This window comes from Hypomesus transpacificus, chromosome 14 (assembly GCF_021917145.1).
Source record: "Hypomesus transpacificus isolate Combined female chromosome 14, fHypTra1, whole genome shotgun sequence".
In the NCBI taxonomy this organism is placed as follows: Eukaryota; Metazoa; Chordata; class Actinopteri; order Osmeriformes; family Osmeridae; genus Hypomesus; species Hypomesus transpacificus.
The window spans coordinates 4,108,159-4,129,136 of record NC_061073.1 but is presented as its reverse complement, the minus strand read 5'-3'; the positions used below and the strand labels follow the sequence as shown (position 1 = coordinate 4,129,136).

Below are 20,978 nucleotides of genomic sequence, written 5' to 3'. Positions count from 1 at the left end.
TATCAAATTATGCAGCGGTCCAGTCACCGGAAGAAGAATAACCTCCACCTGCCTGTGAATCTCACACAAAGTACACTACAAAGGGTTGCACAGTGATAAACAAGCACATTCTCACAAAGGTCAGTTAAAAAGTTAACTGACTTCTTGTCGTCCGACTTCAAGATCCCATTTTCTCATTCAACTGAAGTAATTGACACAATGTTGACTCCTATCAACTCCAAAATAACTTCCTTTAACCAAGTGTGACCCATTATCATTATATATCCTCAAAGAAAAATCTCATTGAGGAATAATCTAAATTACCAAAAGCTTGACCACTGAGCCCAAATCTGCCTGAAATGTCAAAAACTTCTTCCAACAACTTCTTCTATCAATCATCAACAATCATTAAACAGTATCACTTCTCCAAAATGTAACTCTAAAAAATCCTTCTATCAATACTCAAATGGTTTCTCTAACCTTAACTATGAAGCTTAATGTGTTTAGATTCCTTTTCCCATATTACTTGTTCCACATATGAGTCTGACAAAATGAATATGCATTCATTACAAATCCCCTTGTATGTTAAAATTAATATATCACACAAACTGTAGAGGCATGATCTTTCCATGTGTTAACTGAGCAAAATCTCAAGATAAATGTGTTATGCAGACCATACAACCTCCAATTCATTCTCATATCCTTCCTTTTTCCAAAACGCATTTTCTTGTGGATTAGTCCAAATCTCCATTCCACCATTCCTTTCTCCATTTGTCTGCTGCATTCTGTAATTCTTGTAAAATATACTCAAACAAAAACACAATTCTCACTCAGGGTTAAATACAGTCAACCATTTTCAATTTAGCAGTATTTTATCAAACCCCCACAATCTTACCACAGAGCCAAACTTCTGACGCTAAAGTCATAAAACCATAAAACCCCCATAGTCACTTTCTGTTTGGATCAGTCAGTCATCAGTCAGTCATAAATTACTAAACGTCATCTCTTCCTCTCTAAGAAGCCTGCGCTTCCCTTAAAGAAGCTGTGACAAATATTGCAACAAAGTCACACAACAATTTTCCTCGAAAGACTCCTATAAACCCAAATTTGCTAAGTTAAGCTTATCAGAACATGGCAACACCATCTCAGCACTTCCTGTAAACATATGTCAACATCAAAAACATATTCTAGTTAGTTCATCATTGCTTGCAGGTAATCTAGAAACCTTCTCCAGCTAGTTTCAGCACTAGCATTTCTCTGTGAAATAATCATCATTGTTAGAGTGAACCCCACATTTGCATACAGCAAGTTGTTCTACAGGTGAAAATAAGAAACTCCCTGTTACCATACCTTTCCCAAATTCATATGTAACACCAATGATGTATTTAACCATCAGATAATGTGTTTAACTCTTTTCCCTTTTATGAATTGACAAGCTTACACTGAAGCAACCAACTTTTGAACCAATCTTTAGAGAATCAAACTACTTTAGAAAACAACCAAATTACGAATAACCTCAACTTTTATTCTCTTATTATCTTTTCTTAAAAAAACACTTTAGGAACCGTTCAAATTACTACCTTTATATTTTAGATTCTCTTCTATTTTTCTGTATTTAAATTCACCAAATCAAATCTCTCTTTGTCCAAGACATTAGGAAAACCATCCACTACCCCAAATCAGAATTTAATCTGCATGATTCCAAAATGAAACATAAACCATAAAATGTTCTTAATGTAGCCATTAACCAAACGTATACCCCCTCTATATTTCTATATAGGTTAGATAGGTAGAACTTCATAACTTGCTTTGGCTGCAGTCCAAAACAGGCTAATTAGCACAAACCATCATAACCACAATTTATCAGACATAATGAGTCTTACCAAATCATTTCAAACCCAAAAGTTATAATAACCCTCTTCATGCACTAATACCACAATAAAACATCCTCATCACAGCCTAACTGTTCATCCCAAACATTGTGACAGGCTCTGATAAAACACCCAAATAAAACTTAAAACCATATTACAATCAAACTCAAATAAAAGTACATTGTAATAATTTTCTCTTTCTCATTTCAAAACCAAATTACATCCAAAACTCTATCAAACTCTTATAACCTTAGATTTTACTTTTTTTTAACTTAAAATGTTTGCCCATGTACTTCTTCAAAGCATATGCATAGTTCCTTTTTCTTTTTAAACCTTTAAATTCACAATCTAACAAAAGTAACATAACCCCATAAAACAAAACCTTGTTCTTTAACTTTTCAAATGTCTTATCAAAGCATGTAATACAGAATACTCCTTTGAATATTCTTATATGTACCAGCCAAAACACCCTTAGCATGCGTAATGCACGGATCTCAAATCTCAAATTGGCGGACCAAAAACCCCAAAATGAAAACATTTAACTTGACTATTTTGTAGTTTGTATATGGTTTAATGTAACACTTCTTAGTTTTACTCAATGAATCAACTCAAATAAACATAGCTTATCTATCAGCACGCATTTTAAACTTGAATCAAACATGCGCTCTGGGACAGATCAAAACTCTGAAACTTTTTCTTTTTTTTTTCTTTTGACAACACAGATGGTTGGCGCTTACCTTCTCTTCACTTATCACCTCTGTAAAATCTCAACGTAACGGGACTCTGTTTTAGCCCCCATGCACCTTTCTCCATTTCTCCTCGGAATTTCTAACACATAAAATGTACTCAAACAAACAAAAACCTTGTTAACAAATGTATCAAAATACTCATCACGTAACATTTTTCAAAAGCAACCAAATTAGTAGCCTATGTAAAACTCGCTCCAAAATAATCTATTACTCTAAATTTGCGTCTTTCTCAATTTCTCAAATTTACGAATCTGCGCATGCGTCATACGCTTCCCATCCTGGATCTCAAATGTCAAGCTGTAATTCCTTTACTAGCCTGTACCCGCCGCCATCGCTGTTGAGTCTGTCTGTAAATTTGTTAGCTACAAATGTCGCTACCACAGTTGCAAATTCAACTTCCTGGACTCTCCTCGGTCTCAGGACAGCAAAATGCACTTTCTCCACGTTTTCGTTGTTAGCCATTAGCTAGCTAACAAAGTCACAGCTTTGATCTTTTCCTCTCAGATCCCAAAGCTATCCTAACAATTTGTAACAGACTTCGTTCAACAGGCTGGCGTAAAACGGAACTAAAATCATATCAACCTTTCTAATCACGTCTTCATAACCCTTTACATATTTCTTTAAACCACCATCACATCTGTGAACTTCCCACACAAATGAAAATAAAAAACCATCGATTGCTTCCATGTCAATGGATATCTAGTACGCACATGTTAAAATCAAATGTAGATATTACAGTAACCTCATTCACATAACACAAAACCGAAGCAACATTTCCAGATCAATTCAATACGTAGGCCTAAACAAAAAATATTCCTTTAACAACATAAACTGAAATTTCCGTTTGAACACATAAAAACTCTATAAACGTTTCAATAACCTTGGATTGTAATTCTTCGAATGAATATCGCTTTCGTTGCCAAAACTGGCCTTTACCAATTATCTGACCCAAGAACCGAAATTTAGCAGCGCAATAGCCTACTAATCCAATATCGAATCAAGCTCATAAGATAGGAACTAGAAAGAAACAGAAACACACGTGTTTCAAACCAATACATTTCTATTTTCAACGTCAAATTCTCTTTCAGATGAGTGTATTTTTTTTTTTCTCTCTTTTTTTTTTTTTCTCTCTTTTTTTTTTATCACTCATGATGCTGTGGGCCACTGCACGCAGAATGAGCCGTTAGACTCAAGCGCATGCGCCTCTTTTCAAATGGAGAATTCAGCCAAAGAATTAACATAAGCATTTTCAAAAACAGACTGTCTCCATCCTCAAAACAAATCAGACAGATGTAAAATCTAACATCAAATATCGGTTAACACACAGTTGTAAAACAATATAACAAGTCAATCGTCACTCCTCTACCAACGATGTCATAACCGATAAACATCCATAAGAATCTGAAGAGAATATAACAAAGTCTCTCCCAAGTGTTTCATCTGTGTACGTGTGTCAACATAGAAGCCTTCGTCACCAGTTCGGACCTCAACTTCCGGTCACGAATTTGCGAGTTTGCCCCCAATTTCAAGAAAACTTTCAACAGTGATGACACATCTCCGTACATTCACGTCCATAATGCTCAAATACCCCCAGTCAAACCACACATTTTGTGCTCAACATAGATTGACCATTCCTATCCAATCGTGTTGGCCTAACTTTGTGTCTTCGACTTTCCTACATGTTTTCCAACCACATTTAAACATGTTCTGCATTCACTTTGATCAATCGTAACTCAGTGCTGTCCCTCGAGACAGAAGCAATGCCACCCAAGCCTATAACATTCTTAAACTCGTTCAGGGACTCAAACCCTTTTGTACCGGAGAGGACTTTAACTTCTCCTTCCTAGGGACTCAAACCCTTTTGTACCGGAGGGGACTTTAACTTCTCCTTCTTTTGAATAATAGGCAATAGTGCAATAGTGCAAGTCAAAGCACAAGCCGCAATCTTTGCGGGAATCCAAAGCAAATCTATAAACAAATTCCAGGATCCTGCTTTCTTGACTTATCTTAGACAACCGTCTGTCAGAAAACACTTCAGTCGTAAGACAAACGTCTGACCTCACGTTCGTAGTTTGTTCTCGCTTTGCCAGCAAAACCTCCTGCGCATCCACCCGCTAACCACTACGGGCTACGGATGAATATCCTACCCACCGCAAAGTTTGTCTGCGGAACAGCCATACAATTTGAATCGTGAATCTGTGTGGAAATAGATGACAAATTTCCCCACACTATCTGTTCTAATATCCATTTCTCTTTGACTCTACCTGCCTCCATCCAATTCTGAAAAGCCATCCAAACAAGCTTACATCTATTATTTTCCAAATCGTGTAACAATTTCTCTCTGCACAAGCTTTTCATAATTTCACAACAAAATGACCCCACACTCCGAAATCCACATATATCAATCCATATTTGCATTTGCAATAAACTATCGTTACCATACTTTTGCTTCATGTAATCGATGTTTGGACAGGTTAATTCTGCCTCCAGACCATCTTTAGCCCTATTCATTTTCAAATTACAATCCATATTTGAACACATTGAACCAACAATAACCAACGAAGGAACATAAAGACACAATTACCCCCTTCCTTTCTTTTTTTTACTCTCAAATTCCGATTTCACAACTTGTCATTGAACGTATACCCTTACCGAATAGCCTACAATCGTAAATTACAAACGTTCAAACCAAAATAAAAAATAATTTAAAATTTTGATTTTTGTAATTTGTAGATATAGCTTTTACGTTGACACCATTAATTACTACCCATACTTCTTTTAACCTCAAAAAAACATAACTTGCAAGTAAAACAAAAATAAACATGAACACGCGTGTCAAAACTCAAACCTTTATTCTGAAAATCCCTCAGAATACTTCTAACTTTTTTCTTTTTCACCAAATTCAGGGACTCAAACCCTTTGAAAACACTCAGCTGATTACCTCACTAGTATACTTTTACTCTCTGGACTTAGAATCACGTTTAGGCCACGTTAATAAATGAGAACTGATGTTATGACCACCAAAGCCAATACAACTTCTTAAACTATCACGAACCCAAATATTCTAGTCCTTAGGGTCTCCAAGAAACACATAACACGATATCACATGTGAGTTTTTCTCCCTCTATGTGTTGTTTCGTCAAACACACAACCTCTATGTATGTCCGTCGACACACTCTGCAGATTTGTTTTTTACGACTCTCACGTAAAAGATAGGTTCAACAACCTTACCTTATTAATTCGTACGACTTCACACGTACAGGACACTGTTCCTCTGACAACTGCCCAATTACTAACTTTTAACCGAATTATTGACAATAGCGTATAACCATATTTAGACAATTCAATATCACACAGTGACCAAAAAGAATATCTCACCTGTTCCTTTAAGATCCCGCGTCAGCAACAGCGCAACCAGTAAAACTCCCCTAGAATCGGCCCCGCTGTCTCCGTAAAATTTTGGAGGTTAAGGCAGCTGTTCCAGCCGGACTGATCAAATCGCCATCAGAGGGAGAAGTCTGTTAAACGCTGAGCAGATGAGGATCCCGGGTTTCGGCACCAATTGCTAAGGAAGAATTCGAGTGGCACTGTGTAGATCTGAATAGTCAAGGGATATGGTTTTAATAGAATTTATTAGACTATACAATTACATAAACAAAGCTTTGTTGATCAGTCTCAACGAAGGAGGTGCCATCCACACAGGTCGTTCGCAGGAATGATGGCCAACCGTCACACATGCACTGCCTTATATAAACTTAAGATCAAATGGCATTCTATAAGGTCAATCAATCAATGTAGCAAACTCTGTGATTGGCTAACTCAACTTAGTGACAGTTTGAAACAATACATCTCCGGTGTGTCCCAAAGTTCTTTGATGTCACAGCTCTCTCCAGAGCAGTAGATAATAAAGCCACAGGGGTTGACCAGTCAAATGGTCAACTGTCCTTTGTGTGACCATCTTCAAACAATACTTTTAATTAACACAAACAATGAAACAGGACACAGTCCTTCTAGCCAAAGTTCAGAGCAACTGTCTCATTGACCCCTGACCCCATTGATCCCTGTAACCAGAGGACAGAAGGCCATATAAGATGCTTCACCCATCCCCCAGGGCAAGCTGCCCACAGAGCCATCAGCACCTCACATTCCTTTGAACTCAACTTAATTATCTTCCCTTCCTGTCTCTTACCAATGAACATAGAAGATTATAGATTTCATACACATACATCTATGCATATGACCAACATTTCTATTACACAGAGAGTTGACAGAGAGTTGACAGAGAGCTGACAGAGAGCTGACAGAGAGTTGACAGAGAAAGAGGGCGAAATGGGAGTGTAGCAACTCCAGTTTTGAGTCAGCAGCTGGGCGTAGCTTTGCAATCAGTGAGTGGGAGAGTTTTAGAAAGTCCAGGGGTTTCAGAACCCAGTCAGTTACAACGACTCAAACAATCGAACTGCCAACTATTCTGGTTGTAAAGGAACCACAGGCTCCTCTAGTAACTCGTTCTCGCTTCCAGTCATACACAACTATCAGTGTTTCAGATGGTATGATCAGTCACAGACCCTAGGAACTCATGAAGCATTGAAAAATCTCTCTTTCACCGGCTCACACAAACTAGTTTTTCCAAAACTCTTGCTTTCCGACCAGCAGACAGAGTGGGGTGGTCGGAAAGCAAGAGTTTTGCTACAGTGCTCCGTAGTGTTCCTACGGACTCGGTTCTGTTTGATTTTCACCAAGATTTACAGGCTGTTTCGCTCTAAAATATAATTTCTCGGGTATGTATATAATTTACAGGGTGGCTTGTGATTAAAACTAATATTTTGCGGGTCAGGGATGTTATTTAAACGTTATAGGTTCGAGAAATATATCAGCCTATTTTTCTCAGTTTTATGGTAAAAACATTCTCATGTTCAGCAACCTGAAAACATTTTGCCTAGCCTATGTCCGAAAATAAGCTGCTCAGCTCATGGTTTTTACACTTTTTTTGCTCTTTTAGTGACAAATAAAATTGCAAAGGTTTTTTCATTTGCAATTATTCTACGGTTTGAATAATGCCACACTAATACTAAGTCCTTAAGGGACAATCGGGGGCTTGTTAGCCAATTGTTTAATCAATTAGATGAGTCTGTTCCTTTCCATTTTTAATCAGTAACGAGGAACGGACAGCGAGAGTTCCAGACGGGCTGGGTTGCATCACCTCGACTAAATTACAACTTGTTTACTAGATATGTGTTAGTTTCTCTATTTACAGTGATATACAGTCTTTATATGACTTTAGTTTAATATCTACAGATTCAGTTACATAAGCGTATTTACATGCATGAATCCTGCGCGCGTTCTCTTCACCCAGAGAGAATCTGCCGGCAAAGAGGTATACCGCTCTAAAGACCCTGTCCTTATTCCCTGTCCCCCCAGGGAAATCAGTTGAATGTTTCCACAATTCCTATTTCACACATTGCAATTAAAATGAGAATATACTATAAATTGCTAAACAACTTTTTTCTACACACGAACGAGACATACACAATACATAGACAGACATACAAAATGACAAACATACAAATATGTTTGCATCAAATTTTCAGTGCTCTAGTTCATTAATTTAATTAAGCGAAATATGTTCTTTTGAAGGAGAGACTTACCAGAACCTGACCCGTGGATAAACATGCACTCGGAAAACGCATAGAATTAGCAGATGAAAAGGTTCTGCCCTACCTTATAAGTTTTGTGGCCGAAGCGTAGTCCGACTACTTGTCCCCCACAGATCCTAGGCTGGTCTCATCAATCTCCTGGACGCCGAGCTTGCCAAATTGTCCTCAAATATAAGTTTTTAACCAATATCAAAATGTAAAACAGCACTGAAACGGCAGCAAAGTATGATGCAAAGTGTTTATTTGAATCCAACACAAAGGATTGATTCCAACAAACGTGAGTAGACCCGGGAGTCCGGACATTCGCTTTTTTACATTTATTCATTTAGCAGACGCTTTTATCCAAAACGACTTCCAAGAGAGAGCTCTACAAAGTGCATAGGTCACTGATAATAACAACAAGATAGCCCCAAACATTGCGGGAGCCAAAACAAGAAGCACACATTGTGAATAATCAAAAAATAATTGCCAAAGGGAAGAACCATAAGAGCATGTAGTTAAGTAAGTTACAATTAAACAACATTAATCGCTAAGTGCAAGTGTACCTGTAGAAAAGCAAGCAACAGTAAAAATATAAAATAGGATTAACTAAAATAGAATATTTCACAGCGAATACAACAGTTAATCAGTTACCACTAACCAACAAGAGCAACAAGTCTCTAAGCAAGAGTCATTGTGATCCTTGAGGAAACTAGCATTGGGTTCAGCAAAACATTCCTAAGTACCGTTGTACTCCCAGAACAAGTGCGTCTTGAGCCTTCTCTTGAAGGTGGAGAGACAGTCTGTGTCTCTGATGGAGGTGGGGAGTTGATTCCACCACTGGGGGGTAGAGGTGTGAATCGACACTGATCTCCCGATTCGATAATCATCATCATGTCAGCAATTCGATTCGATTTCTCGATGCTTCATGATGCGTCAAATACATTTTTCTATTAAAGCCATATAGAATATTTGACTTGACAGAATGCATTAAGATACTGTATATTTTACTGTAATACAGTTTTCTATATTACTTATTTCTATATTAATTATTGACAAAACGCTGTGACGACATGCCACGTTTAAAGACCGACTAACATGCACAATTCATAACGATTTCATAAAGGCAAAAGGTTAACATTGAAATCATAATAATCATAGTTTGGATCCAACAATTATGTTTTCATCCAAAAATACAAGTAGTAAGATATAAACAATCTTTATTATTTAACAAAGTCTGAACACAACAGACAGCATTATTAGCTGTATTGAAAACAGAGTTGCATCAATCCTCTGAGTTGCTGGCCCAGAGTTTGCATTTTCTGCGGCAGGTGTTGTTGCTAGCAACTCAGGATGGAAACGGCTAACCTGATTCCTAAAGTTGGTAGTGTTCCCAAAGTATTTAATTTTGAGTGTGACAGGCTTTGGATATTGCTTGCGATTTATCCAGTTCGTGCTTCCCAGCCTGTTGGTAAAATCCGAAATGAAGTTCCATATCTCCGCTTTTAAAACGCTTGGAGCGTTTTTAAGGACGATCTCACAACCACCCTCAGCCATTTAGCTGTGGCATGTATGCGAATAGCGACAAATGACGTCAGGTAAATGAGACCCAGATGAGACTAGTAGACATAGATCTAGATGAAACTGGTTAGGCTACTGAGAATGTTATTTTTCATTTGAATGTTTATGCCGCGGCCGGAAAATTAACGAGCGACATCATTCCGTTATTATCGATTATGGTCGGCCAGTGCATAGATGCAGCATCGTCCATGTCAGCATCGCGATGCATTGATAATTCGATTAATTTCAACACCTCTACTGGGGGGCCATGCGGGAGAAAAGCTTGTGTTGGGCGGTCTTGAGCGGTGGGATCGCCAGGCGGTTGTCTGAAAAGACCGTAGGTGGCGGGTGGGGGTGTAAGGCTACAGGAGAGACTTGATGTAGTCTGGCGCAGTCCCGTTCACTGCTCGGAAGGTCAGTACCAGGGTCTTGAATCTGATGCGGGCCGTGATGGGTAGCCAGTGGAGGGAGATGAGGAGCGGGGTAACGTGGGAGCGTCTGGGTACATTGTAGACGGGCCGCTGCATTCTGAATCCTCTGAAGAGGGCGGGTTGCGCATGCTGGGAGACTGGCGAGCAGCGAGTTGCAGTAGTCCAACTTGGAGAGGACAAGTGCTTGGACGAGCAGCTGGGTGGAGTGCTCAGACAGGTATCTCCTGATCTTCTGGATGTTGAAGAGGGTGAATCTACACGACCGGGAGACAAACGCTGCAGAAAGCGGGTTAAACCTGGATGGAGAAGGTAGAGAAAAGTTTGTGGGGGTTTGAAGCAGAGTTAATTTTGTTCAGAAAGTAGAGGGTTTTAGCACCAGTTATGTGAGAAGAGAAGGATTTAAGAAGGGAGTGATACTTATGAAGGTCCAGACCGTCTTTGGACTTGCGCCATCTCCTCTCAGCTGCCCGAAGGGTGGACCCTTCTTCACGAATAACATCCGTAAGCCACGGGCAGGAGGGAGAAGATCGTGGAGGCCTGGTTGACAGGGGACAGAGAGATTCAAGTGATGCAGTTAAAGTGGTTAACAGGGTGTCGGTGGCAGTGTTACTGGGTGGGACGAGAACTCGTAAATGGGAGGGAGGATGTTACAATAGAGGAGAAATGGGAGGGGGATAGGTAGCGGAGATTGCGCCGGAAAGTTACGAGGGGAGGGGAGGTAGGAGGAGTTTGAGGGAGAGAGACAGAGAATTGGATAAAGTAGTGATCAGAAATGTGCAGTGGGGTTACAGAGGTTAAGTCAGTGATACAGGTTTGTGTCAGGATGAGGTCTAGCTGTTTGCCTGCCTTGTGGGTCGCCGTTGTGCGCTGTCCCACCACCCCGCCTGGTTGAGCGGGGTGAGTGAGTGAGTGAGTGAGTGAAGGAGTGGTTGACGGAGAGAGCAGCTGGAGTTGCAGTGTTCTCTGGGCGGATCCATGTCTCTGTCAGCGCAAGGGCATGAAGTTAAACCTGGGTTGCAAACGCTGGGATGAAGTCTGCCTTGTTCACAGCAGATTGGCAGTTCCAGAGCCCTACAGAAAGAGAGAGGACAGGTGGAGAATATCTAGATAGATAGACTCCCGCAGATAGACTCCTTTCTCTTTGTTCGATCGAGTCTTCGCGCACCGAGGCTGCCTCTGCAGTGCTAACCGCCTAAATATGCTAATGCACAGATACAACGCCCCCAATTAAGGCCGTTATATGGTACTCCGTACTTCACGATTACGGACACATGGGAAGGGCCTACACATAGATGGAACGCCCTGGAACGCCCTCTCCGTCGTCTCCGGGGCCCTCGGAGAGCTCTCCCGCGCACCGTTGAAATTCCTGTCGATCCGTCATGCCGTGCTGTACAGCGACGGATACCCCTACGACATAATTTCCAAACGGAAAGGAAAAGCGGAGAGGAAAGCCGGGAGGAGGTACATAAACACTCGACGACGACGCTGACGACTTCGACAGAAAGGTGTTTTCTCTAAGGTCGTCTTCTTGAAAGACGTCTGTGATGAGAACTTCTTGGAGAGAAAGTTTATTGTGAGCTAGTTTATGCTCTACTCTAGCGAATTCAGAAACGTGAGTTTGTTGTCTGTGCACTGACTGCCACAGTTTAGTGACCTAGAGTAGTTAGGCCTACATTGTAGTTTTGACTGTACATACAGTTTGTATGGATATTTTTGTTTCCAATTATATCAGTCTTTTTAGTTATCATTTTTCACATTGGATTATACACTTGGTGGTGGAGAAATGAATTCACAAAACCAGAGCCCTGTCTATATCGTATCGTCTCGTCACATGATCAAATAAAGACTTGCCATTGCACAACAACATACATATTACCCAGCAATCATCATTGCTAATCACAAAAATACCAAAGAAAATAAGAACGTATTCATTTCATGGAATCGATTTTTAATAGTTTCTATAGTGTATATAAGATAAGCATATCATTTTGTTATAGAGTGCTACTATTTTCCCCACAAATAATACCTACCATGATAGAGATAAGTTTGCTCTTTCAGGTGGTTATATAGCATTAGACACAGTCTTTAATATAATATTATGTGACTGCACCAGCTGCACTCATTGTCTGACTAGTGACAGCTGGTAGGAGGGTCACACGTGTGATGAGAGGTGGGAGATAAACAACGACGATTTCTAACTTACAAAGATGCAACAAAGCAAAGTGTTTTCGACAAAAAACCGCTTCTCCACCTACTGTTCTGACGGTGAATGGTTTTCAGCACCCCCAGCCTTCGGAGAACCATAAAGGCAACAGAAATGCTAATTAATCCGTCCTATCCGGCGGCCCACCCATCCGTAACGGAGTCTGAGTACCATACTGGCACCTTTACTGTCAAACTAAAGACGACCCTGAGTACTCTGCCACCGAAACTGACTCACTGGCTAGCTACTCTTTGACCAGTTTAAACTAGTTATCTAACTGCTGTACCTTCAGCTCTACCCCTGAGACTAAGTTTTAGCTGAACGCAATATAAACAACAGCCTTGATTACTCGCAGTCAATGCGGCGGTCTCGATGTTCACTTCAGCAGGACACTTTACCCTCTCGCTTATATATTTACTCTCCATTATTTTGTGATATTTTGTCATTGGTGCAGTATAGTTGGTCACAGATGTATTTATGTATTCACACCCGGTTGGTCAATTGGCACAGAATTTGAATTGCCAGTACTTTTCTTATGATTTCCCCCTTCCAGGGCCTTTGTGAGGCCTGAAACACAGTTGCACAGGACTGCTGAGTTTAAGGTCATAAATCTTTCCCATTATATCTGGGCCTTGTAGTCCTGGATATCAGGGCCTTGTAGTTTTCTATGGAAGAAGCCTATACACACACACAGACTTCTCTCGCCCTGAGCCCTTAAATATCCAGATTTGCACTTTGGGCTTAATATCGTCTACATATTAGTGGCAATACTAATCAGTCAACAGCTTTGCATCTGGTTTTCAATAATATAACATTTAAAAGTTAAAAATAAGTGATTAAGAGGTTCATTTTCAATCAAATCCATAATCATTTCTCCATCGTCATAATTACAGCAGTGTGATGTTTTTTCTACAACAGAACGTGATGTCACTTGAAAACTATAAATACAGGGGCTGGTTCTGGTGGGCTGGTGTGGATCAAAGTCCAGGGCCTATTTTTCCTCCAGTCTGTCCCTGCCAAGCCCTGATCAACCACTCTCAACCAGCTGTTTAGGGACATATACACAGCAGAGAACCACCACCTCTGAATAGGTGCTACATTGTGATGCTGCTGTTGTGTTATTGGTATTGAGTTATATGTTTGGTAATAAATAGAGCTGTCAAACGATTAAAATATTTAAACGCGATTAATCGCATTAATGTCATAGTTAACTCGCGATTAATCTCAATTAATCGCACATTTGTATCTATTTTAAATGTCCCTTGATTTCTTTTTCATCCATTCTTTTTTCAAATTGTAATGCTCTTATCGACATGGAAAAGTGGTTCGGATTGCTTCGTGCAAATGTTTTTTTTTTTATTGAAAACAACATTGCAATCGCCTAGCTTTGACGAGCAGGCAGAGAATTCGCATCAGCTGTGTGCTTGGCTGTGTGCCATCAAAATTATATTTTCGACTCCATGACGTGCTGCGATGATAGCTCATTCCCTCCGGCTCAGTTCACAACGACAGAACACACTGATCACTTTGGTCTTGTCAATGGAACCATTTGGCAACCTTTTAAAAGTAAACTTTCCATTCAGAATCTTATTGGCATCCATTTCGGCGTCTGGCGCTGGCAATCAACTCAAAACATAACGTTAGCCTACTACCAGAGAATGTCTAATATCCGTAAACGGGCTCTGCTACGACTGTTTAGCCGGCTCGCAAGCCCAAACAAGTGGATGTGGCGTGCCTGTTGTTTTGTTTCCGGTCTAGCTAGATCCGGTGTGGTATTGTAGTTTTTCTAACGTCAGTGGTTGTTGCAACAGAATGTGAAAAAAAACTACAAAGTTTGCTAGGTCAAAAAGAGCGTTAATCGCGCGATAAAAAAATTGACGCCGTTAATTTGGGTTTGCGTTAACGCCGTTAATAACGCGTTAAACTGACAGCACTAGTAATAGAAAGTGAAACTGGCAAAAACGATCAGGTTTTTTCTGGGGTGGGGGGGCATCATAAAGGAATTATGCTTAGGGCACCAAAATGGCTAGCAGCGGCACTGGTCCCAGGCGTAAAGGCCGATTTAGAGTTTTCCAAAAAACGAACACATGGGAATGCCCTCGCCTACGTGGAACGCCCTCTCCGAGAGCCCTCCGAGAGCCCCGGAGAGCTTGACGTGCACCTCATGAATTTCCTAACTATTCGTCGTAATTTCGGAGAGTTACGGATAGCCCCTTGGCTGTGATTGGTCCGTATTAAGAACCGTTTGCGTCAGGGTTGCCGTGACCAACAAGACGAACAGAATCCTTTGACCGCCATTGCTGTAAATTTTCATATTTTAGCTAAACAGTACATGTAAATCAGCATCTGAATTAAAATGTGACGAGAAATGGGCAGTGTAGTTGCTGAAAATTTGCTTAATTTATTGATGAAACGGCTAATTTGTAAATTTGTTCTGACTTTTCAATAACCTAGGTAAATAAACACTCGACGGCCACGACTTCCACACAAACACTGTTTCTCTAAATGTTGTCTTCGACAAAAAAACGTCTTCTGGCGGTGAATTGTTTTCAGCACCCGCAGTCTACGGAGAACCATAAACAAAGTCTATCCGTCTGTATCCGTCCGCCCGCCCATCCGTAAACTGAGTCGGAGTAGCATATTTCGGTTTTAACTGGATGCGAGCGTACAACTGTCGCATAGCATCGGACGGAAATATTTAACCTGTAAACAGAGCCCATTACCACCAGTGTCTGTGATAGCAATCAATGGAAGCCTGTCAACCAATAAATTTATACAGTACAGTAACGTTCACGTTAGACTAGCTACTGTAGCCAATAATCCCAAGTTTCAGCCTTGAAGATAATTGACACGGAAACACTTATCAATCAAAAGTCTGTCAACATCCACTCTACCATATCTGTCATCAAGCTGTTAAGGAACATCGGTTTGTCGCTCCGACATAAGAACAGAAGGCTAGCGGAATCCCACAGATTTGTAGTCAGAATAACCACAGAAAATGTGAAAAAAATCTGCAGATTTTGTTTTGGTTGGCTAATACCTGATGACAGGCCGCCAAACAGGACACATTTCCTCGCCTTTACCTCTGTTGTTAGCACCTGGATCTCACAGTCTGTGAAATATTTATTTTTTTGCGTGTTTAACTATTTTAATTCAGACAAAGAAATGACCTAAGGGGCGCATTTATAGTCCATCTGCATTTTCATTTATGGGAGGAGGCAAGGCGGAGTCAGTGGCTCGTTCACGTGCGTTCAATCTCGCGTTGATTGTGATTTATAAAGGAGACGTGCGCAGGACCAGGGGCCTCATTTATCAAGCGTGCGTATAAATTGTTCTTACGTGGAGGTTTGGAATATTCCCACGAACTGACTTGATGAGGGACTGCTTAATAAAATCACCGTCTGAAAACGGTTTGCCGTGCTGGGTAATAAGTAGGGATGGGCGAACGATGCCTTGTGAAGCTTTGGTGGTTTCTTCCGGATTGTGCCGGCCCAAAGAGCCGAACTATCGGCGCATTGAAAATGAACAGCGTCATCTAGCAGCCGCTTAAACTGGCTGAATGAGGCGTAGTGGTTGTCTCCGACGGTAGACTACCCTACGTTATTCAATATTTAATTAAGGCTACATGTGTTCATTTTGATCTGATATTAGTTCTCACACATTAAAATGTTGTGATACATCCGTAGGCCTTTAGAATTATGTCATTTTCTCACAGTAAAAGTTAAAGAACGTCGTACGAGGGTCCCTGCATTGGGACGCGAACTCAGGATTCCAGATTCGCATTAACAATGTTGGCGTACAGTGCTTTAACCAACTACACCACCGAAGAAATCATTACTTTTTGTTGCGGGTGGACGGAGTTTATACGATATGGTCTTTATATCAATTAAATTTGATAACACCGATTTTTTCTTAACATTTGTGATATGTAGGTCTATTGTGAACTGGGGGAACTTTATTTTTTACAAATTATTATTACTGTTGACAATGTTGACGAATCATCAACATTTGTTTTCTGGGCACTGTATAGACCTACCTAGTCCTATCATGTTACGTTTCATTTCAATAAAATAACACAACACAAATGCACGGATTTATAATTATTACTATACGGATTTGGCTAAATAATAATGACTGATGGAAGAAACTCTAGCGATGCCTGGTGCTGCTTCTCTGACAATGTGAGATTTGTCTTTAACAAGAAGCGGTGGCTTCGTTCCTTCCATGGGTCTGGTTCAGAAGAGCGGCAAAACTTCGAACCAGTTCGTGACGTTTGAAGCATTGAACGTCATCTGTCACGTGGTTTCGTAATTTGATACAAGCTCCAAAACACTTTTTCGAAATTGTGCGTATTGGTTTTGCGACACAAGCATCGATGCGTCAGTGCCATACGTCCCATCCCTAGTAATAAGTTAAGCGACTTCATAACTTGCTATTGTGGCTTTTTCCTGTTTTGTTAGCACTAAAACAAAACTGTTGTTGAGCTTGCAAGTTAGCTGCCATTTGCTTGACTTTCTGTGTTCGTTCGGCACCGGTGTACGATGTGCAGCTCTGATGTTTGGTCTCATAGTGCCGACGGACATTAAACTCTTTCATCACAGCAACATTTTCATTGCAAATCAAACAGACACACTTTCCGTTGATTTCTTTAAAGAAATACTCATTTTCCCACCGTGTTTGAAATCTTCTACACTCACTTGCTATTTTACGTTTCTTCGGTGCTTCCATTTCTGGTGATTCGCGGGAAAAGTTTTTCTTTGCTTAATTTCGTTTCCGTGGCTGGCTCTATCTAGTGTTGAAACTGAGATGTGCAACAAAGTTGAGCTCAAGCTTCTTGCGCGGGCCATATTCAATTATATTTTCAGAATTTGCAGAGGGCCAATAAACACTGGACCACGGGCCGTACTTTGGACACCCCTGCTCTAATGCTTTAGATTCCTTACGTGTTTGTGATGATATTGAGGTGTGTGTGTACCTGTGTTCCAGGCCTGCTTGCCTCTGTGCCCACCATCCAGGAGGAGGCAGAGCCTCCATTGACTGATGACTCACAGGCCAGCAGCTGCACCTGTGGTACGATCGCACCTTTGGTCTCTCTCTCTCTCTCTCTCTCTCTCTCTCTCTCTCTCTCTCTCTCTCTCTCCTCTTTGTATGCTCTAACATCTCTGCTCACAGAACCATCTTTACTCTACCCAAAAAGCATTCGATTCTGACCAGTACCAAAATTTATATTTATATAGCGCTTTTTTAGATAGTCAAAGACGCTTTACATGTGCGACGACAAACAAAACAATACAACAGCAAAGATATAAAACACAGAGGATCAAACAAAAAAAGAAAATGCGAAAATGCTCCCTACCCTCGGAGGGTAGTGGAGGGTAGGGAGCAGGGGTAAGCAGGTGAAGGCGAGTTTGAAGAGGTGGAATAACAAACTGTTTGGGTTGCAGACTCCCCCCAGCCCAGTACGTCAGGGACAGCCCCCGCCTCTCTGAGGAAGAGAGGGCCGCAGACAGAGCAGCATAACCAACGTCTGAAGGTCCAGCACACCAACCCTGTTAAAGCAGGGGAGGAGGAGGAAATGGGGACGGAGAAGAAAGGAGAGGAGAGTAGGATGGAGGAGGAGGAGCAGCCAACAGAGGAACAAACTATCACACAGCAATAACCAATGACAAAAGGTAAGTGTCTGTTGTTGGTTTGTTAGAAGAGGGAAAGAGGGGGGAGAAGCAGAGGGAGAGAGGAAAAGAGGGAGGAAGAAACTTGGAGATGGTTATGTGTGAGATATTTATTGAAGCTTTTCTGTTGTTCTGTTGGCTGTGTTACAGGAGATGCTACTACAGAGAAGACACCAGCTCATCTCTCCTGCCTGGGACAATTGAACACACACACACACACATGCAGTCAAACACACACATCCCAGTTTATTTTTTTTATTTTAATTAACTTTTTTCATCTATCAATCAGAAGTGTTGAAAAAAATGCTGCATTTCCAAACACATGTCCATAACTAGGTTTCATTGACTACGTTTACATGCAGCCTCCTATCCTGTCATAATCTGAAGAGGCCATTCTGAATAAACACCTCATTCAGAATAAAGCCATTCTGTATATATTATCAGATAAACATGTGGTAATTAGTTTTATATGAAAATATTAGCTATATACTAGCTTTTTCAAGTTACATTATTCATGGAAATGAGCTGACACTGCGTATGCTTCTCCTTGTGAAGGATCAGTGTATCATTCAAAGTTCTGCTTCCATTCTGCATCTGTCAGTTCTAACTCAGCTCAACAATTTTCCACTTATTACTACATTCCATGACCAGATGAGATTATATGCATGTAAACATGGTCAATGTGTATGTGGTGGAAAGCCAGTGATTAACCCTTTCCCTTTGCCATGTTTTGCTTTGTTCTTATCAGAGTTAGACTCAATTTACGGTGAGAGCACCAATTTAAGAATAAAGTCTAAATTCCAATCCAATAAGTAAAACAGGACTTTCATGTATTTTTTTTCCATTGAATCAATTGATATTTAAAAAAATATGTTCCTAAATTCACAGATGATGGAGTAGATCTCAGCGCTGACCCCTGTTATGAAAGAGGGTCAAGATGTGCTCCAGACACAAGTTACTGCTGTGCTGACTCTGATCACTGTGTGTGTTTGGAAACTATTGCAAACATTTTGCCTGAGACAGAGGGTGTTCCAACAGCAGTCTTTAAAAAGAATCGAAAAATAATACAGTTTTATACTCCCCCCTTTGGGGATTGTTTTTGATTGTTGTTACCAGTTGAAAGTGTATGTTGGACATGATAGCAGGACACAGCTGGTGACATTTACGTGCTCCCACAAACAAAAAAATGTTTGGGAACGTTATTTCGGTTGATTATTCCTCAATTTTAATAATACCAATTGGTATTGTATTTTATATCATTGGAAAGCTTAATTAGTCACCTTTACAATGAGGTACAACTTGTAAGGATCGTGCATTCGTGGAATGAGCAACACAGCTAACCGTGTGGGTAGCGGCCCAAAAAATTGTGCCAAAATCCCCTTCAATATTCTTCTGTTGGTATTCACTCTCGTTTTGAGCTTCAAGTGGGATCTGCTTGGGCGTGCTGTACGTGCCACAGTGACCACCGCAAACATGTTGGCTGACTTGCGACAAATCCTGGGTGAGGAATAGGATGCCATCCCACAGCAGTGTGTGAACAGGCTGGTGACCAGCATGAGGAGGTGCCAAGCTGTTGTGGCTGCGTATGGATCTTCCACACGCTACTGAGAGTACACCTGACAGTGTAAAATGAATAAAGTGTACAAATGCACAATTCCATGTAATTGTAACAATCCTTACAAGTTGTACCTCGTTGTAAGGTGGCTAATCAGGCTTTCCAATTAAATTAAATACAATACCAATTGGTATTATTGAAGGGGAGGAATAATCGACCGAAATAACGTTTCCAAACTTTTTTGGAGGAGTTAATATATAAACACACACGTGCACCCCTACACACTTACAGCAATTGGGAGTGAATCATTTTTAAAAGCTCTCAAACTATTATTAAATGTAATATAATAGTGTGTGAATGTTTTGTATGCCCTATGTATAAAGGTTTTGTATTAATTCCCTTTTTACTCTACATGTACATCTGTCCATCCGTTTGTTGACGGACAACATCAACATCTGTGAATTTGTCAGTCCCACAATTATCTTTTGTAGATGCTCCAAACTAGTCAGCTAAACTTCAAGGACGTGTTTATGTTCTTCATTCTCTGCATGATCAAGAGTACTGGCTCTGCGCTGGTTTGAATCTGGTCTGCATCTTGAATCATGTTTGTTGTGAGAGTCTGAGAGGAAAAGGGAAACATATTTGAAATTATGATTGACAGTTACGATAGTTGGTCCTTAGTAGAATAAATCAGTGATGCAGTTTGAGACCCCAGGCCTCAATACATCCCTCATCTCGATTCAACCACACCTACAGCTTGTCATCATGTTTCCAAATATTGTACATTCCAAGCAAAGGAGAGTACCTTCACTCATGTCTAAGTTTCCATGAGTTCTGTGGAATAGTTATGTATTTGTTTTGTATTGTACAAAAGAGTTTATTTTTATTAAAGAGGTGATTCTGAACCAACCATTAATTGTGCTTTTTTTTTTTTATTCATTTGTACTGTTTTATATTGCTGTGTCTGCTCTATAAGTTATTATTTCTTGTTTTTGTAGTGGAAATGCTGTAAAACGTTCATCATTGCGATTAATCATAGGCAGTGACATTGTTATTGGTATAGGTACATGCAGGCATGTTGTTTTACCATGCTACCACTAGTGTGTCATCAGGTGTATAGTTACAAACATGAGCGAAGAAGTGTCTTGCTGTTGTAAGATTACCAGTTCAGGGCTGAAGACTCAGACCTGTAGCAGTGAACAATAAGTCAGGGCTCTCAAGTTTAATCAAAAGTTTGGCATGAGATTCCCATACCTGTCAACGTTTGGGTAAAAATTGCTGGTGATATTTTCTATACAGAAAATCTGGTCTGACTGGAAAGTCGGGGG

The 20,978-nt window shown here is 40.4% G+C and overlaps 1 protein-coding gene across 1 annotated transcript in view; it reads left to right on the top strand.

Moving 5' to 3' along the window:
- cry2 (cryptochrome circadian regulator 2) overlaps positions 1–20,555 on the top strand; it is an 89,839-nt gene extending 69,284 nt beyond the window's left edge. Inside the window, 3 exon segments of the mRNA XM_047033837.1 lie at positions 17,413–17,496; positions 17,871–18,098; positions 18,246–20,555. Coding sequence (XP_046889793.1) covers positions 17,413–17,496; positions 17,871–18,085 — 299 coding nt within the window. The 3' untranslated portion in view covers positions 18,086–18,098; positions 18,246–20,555.
- Positions 20,556–20,978: the final 423 nt, after the last annotated feature.